Source organism: Anneissia japonica, unplaced genomic scaffold, assembly GCF_011630105.1.
Source record: "Anneissia japonica isolate Jap-2015-1 unplaced genomic scaffold, ASM1163010v1 scaffold750_len1593409_cov174, whole genome shotgun sequence".
Classification (NCBI taxonomy): domain Eukaryota; kingdom Metazoa; phylum Echinodermata; class Crinoidea; order Comatulida; family Comatulidae; genus Anneissia; species Anneissia japonica.
This window is the reverse complement of record NW_022756705.1, coordinates 1,037,220-1,041,344: the sequence shown is the minus strand read 5'-3', so window position 1 is coordinate 1,041,344 and position 4,125 is coordinate 1,037,220. Positions and strand designations below refer to the sequence as shown.

The 4,125-nt window shown below is 37.4% G+C and overlaps 1 protein-coding gene across 1 annotated transcript in view; it reads right to left on the bottom strand.

Annotated features, from left to right (window-relative positions):
* The window catches only part of LOC117124356 (protein atonal homolog 8-like), a 12,405-nt gene extending 9,965 nt beyond the window's left edge, over positions 1 to 2,440 (bottom strand). Inside the window, exon 1 of the mRNA XM_033270573.1 lies at positions 843 to 2,440. Within this exon, the coding sequence (XP_033126464.1) occupies positions 843 to 1,574 (732 nt within the window). The 5' untranslated portion in view covers positions 1,575 to 2,440. The remainder of the gene's footprint in view (positions 1 to 842) is intronic.
* Between the last annotated feature and the right edge of the window lie 1,685 nt (positions 2,441 to 4,125).

Genomic DNA, 4,125 nt, shown 5'->3' with positions numbered 1-4,125 from the left:
GTCCATAAATATAGGTTTAGTCAAACGAAATTGTTCGTACAAAAAATAGACGAAGCTTTCAAACAATATCACGCCACTGTGAATACCATATCAATTCATATAATTAGCTTTATTCATTATTATTCATAACTTAATAGAATCGATCATCGATTCGATAGACAGGATAGTGCATTTAACTTAGCTGGTTATTTTCAGTGTCAGCCACATTTAATTTAGGCCTAATTATGTTTTATGTTCACGAGTAATGTGGGTTTAATGGATAATTTTCCGTCGCGCTTGAACGATAGCGTTTCTAAAGTGGGCCTAAAACATTTACTTAACGATTGTAGGCCAAATTATTTTCATAAGCTAAACTCAATTAACACGATCAGTTTACAGTATTGGCATGCTAAAACTAAAACGACCATAGGCCTATATAATACTATAGTTTAAGCTTTGGTTAAGTGAAATAAAATTAATAATAGTTATAGTAATATATTATATATAAATGTATATAAGCACTTTTTCCCAAAAGACTACAAAAGCGCTGGAAAATTCCCCTGATCACTCTATACATGGCAAAATGTTTATTCCGTCATGGTTATTCTACATTTTCTAGTCGATGTTTTTGTTTGTACACTGAGTGTTGTTAATATAGATAATAATTAATAGACCTCGATGATTTTCGGAGGCGAATAATAGTAAATTTTATATATATCAACGGTAGGCCTATATGATATACTGTACATCTAGGACTAAAGATTCGATACAATCTCTATAATAAAAGCAATAATTTTCATTATCTTTATGTCTGATAATATATTGAGCGTGCAATTCATAAATAATTATCATCAAGAACTCACCTTCCTTCTTTTTGATCTTCCCTCTGCTTGTAATGTTTTCGTACAAAGTTCAACACACTCCGCAAAGCTTATGTCATCTCCAGACTCTGTAGTGTAATTTAAATCTGCCAGGCGAGAAAGTGCCAGTATATAACAACATGCTATTTTTAAGATGGCAAGTTTGGATAGTTTCTGGTTATGAGAATATGATGGTACGGCTCTGCGCAGTCCTTCAAACGCGGCACTGATTGTATGTACGCGATTCCTTTCTCTTGCGTTGGCCACAATTCGTCTAGAACGACTTAAGTTTTTGTAAGAACGAGTGTGTTTTTTCCTTCCTGCCTTCACAGGTGTACCGTCCCCGCTAAAAGAGTAATCGATCGGTGAATCTTGTTGTAATTCAGTCGGGCTTGGACTAGGACTGGGGCTGGGGAAAGGATTCCCTTGGATTGGTGTGTGCGTCTTCATAGAAGAAGCCATCGAATAACTAAGTTCATTATCAGAATCGTCCTGCTCTGAGCACGACCGTCCTTGGGACTCTGTGTGGTCTATATCTACTGTGACTGGCTTGTTACTATCCGAGGTGTTAATTCGTTTAGGCTCTCTCTGCTTCCGTTTATTCCTCCTACTTGATCCAGATTTTATCTGCCTAGGCAAATTCATCTCGTCCGGTGATCCCCACCCAGTTTCAAGCAACTGTTCCTCCGCGTGTGCAGCATGGTCCCGTGTTGACCTGGTCTCTGTTCCGCTCATGGGTACAGGGATATTTATACCAAGCGACAAATCAAAATAGCGCTTTGTTCCAGAGTCAAGGAGAGAATTCGTATATTCTGTTCAGTGTAAAGTGTTTGTGGTAAAAGCTACGCTTGAGCGCTGTTGTCTTTGAATGCGCCCAGATGTTCAGTAGTCAAGCTCGATTAATCGCATGTATAGACGATGAATAAGAGCGTCGGGCGAAGATCTGTTTCTCTCTAGTTGATTAAACGATTGTTATCGAAAGGCTTAGCAGCGCACAAAAATTACAACCTCAAATTAAAATCGCTATATGCCTGTTAACTGTTGCCTTGTCGATCGTGTTTCACAGCTACGCTTCTCCCGGGTGCTGGCCAGCCGTTTTTATTTATTCAGCCCAGCGAAATTAACCTCACACCTGGCCCGTACAAACGACAGCGTTCTAACCACCCGGCTACTTAGCGCTTCTCGTAACAAGGCGTTCGAATTTCAATATTATTTCCCAAGCGATGGTCCCCGTTTTCCCGCAATCCACCTATGTGATATTCCTCATCAATATTTCTCGATATGCACTTTATCCATACAGGGAAAAAAAATACAGCTCGATCTGGATAACGTGTAAATTATTCTAATTATCAAATGCGTATAGCTGTAAGCTGTTTCTCTTCCGTGTGCTCGTCTAATCATTTGTGGCAAACCGTTATGCTTAAAAGCAGCCTCCGTCTCCCAATGAAGGATTATTACCTATCGCAGAGCGTGTTTACAACCACCACCTGTGCTCTTGCTAATCAGTAAGAATTATTCACAAAGGACGTGTAATATTGGCCAATATTTGGAGTCGCCTATGTAAACAGCAGAGCCAGGTTGTGGCGAAGTATTGAATTCACTGCTTAATCGATGGGCACAGCGATTTTTTAATAAACCACTTCTCTTTTGGCCGTTACGGATCTTAAACAAGATCTCATCATTATTGACGATAACGCAAACTCATTTTGGCTGGCGGGCAATCAATGCTGAGCATATTGTGATCGACTAGCGAACTGTCAATTCATTAGGCATATTTTAAATTCAGATGCTAACATAATGATCGTCTGACGAGATGATTAGTGTTAATAATTATAAATTATATATCTTTACCACCGTCTGAACAGGCTGAAATTCGTTACCACCTTCGTAACAAGTTAAGTGATAAGTTGACGGTATCTTTAAGCATTACAACAAACCCATTTTAAATACTGCAATAGAATACCCTTCTAAATGTCGTATCATTTTATGTACATGTTTTACACTGTCTCTTATACACATCTAGATGTGTATAAGAGACAGGTTATTCATATTGCATTATACTGTAATTATGTTCGTGTATCTTGCACTTTATTTATTCATTGAGGAATAAGCATACTGTACCCTGTGTATATATAACACATGTTTCCATGATTTCTATAGACGGGTTTTTTCTATTAGGCCTAGACTTAATCTGCAAATCTAATGCGGCCCGGTACTTCAAATGACACACCAACATGTAAGGTCTCTCCTATTTTACCGGTATTTACAGACACGATTACGATTATGTGTCTCATTAATACTAAGGACATAATATGATTACAATACAGCAGGGGATACAGGTAGGCCCAGTGTATTTCCATAGACAATGCATATACTTTTCACATTATTCAATTTATAGGCATATTATTATTTAACATAGAATGAACGTTACTCTGAATAATAAGAGGGAGGCAATGATTTCCTCCCATTATTTGAACGTTCATTCGATGTTATTTATATCCATGCATATGTTGCTATTTATATATTGCATGTAGTAGCATACAGGATCGCGTGGTTCATACCTCCATGGTTAAATATATTTCACATTCATCATCATAGTCATGAGCTAAACCCTGAACATTTTCAAGGGTTCCACCACCCCCACCTCCCAGAACAAAGACGAAGCGAAATAGATCGACTTGAATCGTCAAATTCTACATTTTCCAAATGGTATTATCAATTACTACTGCTGGGCCTGCGGTTTGTTTTCCTTAATAAATAAACCCATATTAATCGCCCAAGAATGGTCGTTTCAACATCACCTGGGGAACACGTTTACGAGTGCCTGAAATGAATGTCATTTTTATCCGCTATTAATGAGCCCATTTCCGACTTGTATATCCTATCGTATTTGAATGAAATGTGCTGGAAAAATACTTAATCAAAATGTACCCAAATAATGAATCGAATATTAGATATCATTATAAAGATGATTCATAGTTTAAATAAGAGGCCATCATCATCATTACCGTCGTTATAATAAATATCATTATTATCATCGTCATCATTATGATCAATATCACCATCTTGAAATCATCAACAATATTATTTTAGGCCTATTTTTTCGATTCAATATTCAAGAGGCCTGAATATCTTATGTCCTTCAGTAGGCCTGTACTGCGAGACCAGGCGAATTATACTATCGTACAATGTAAAATAGGACTATGTTAACAAGATAATAAAAACAATACGGTACCGTACCGTACCATTAGCATATACCAGGCCTACTAACACATATTATAATATC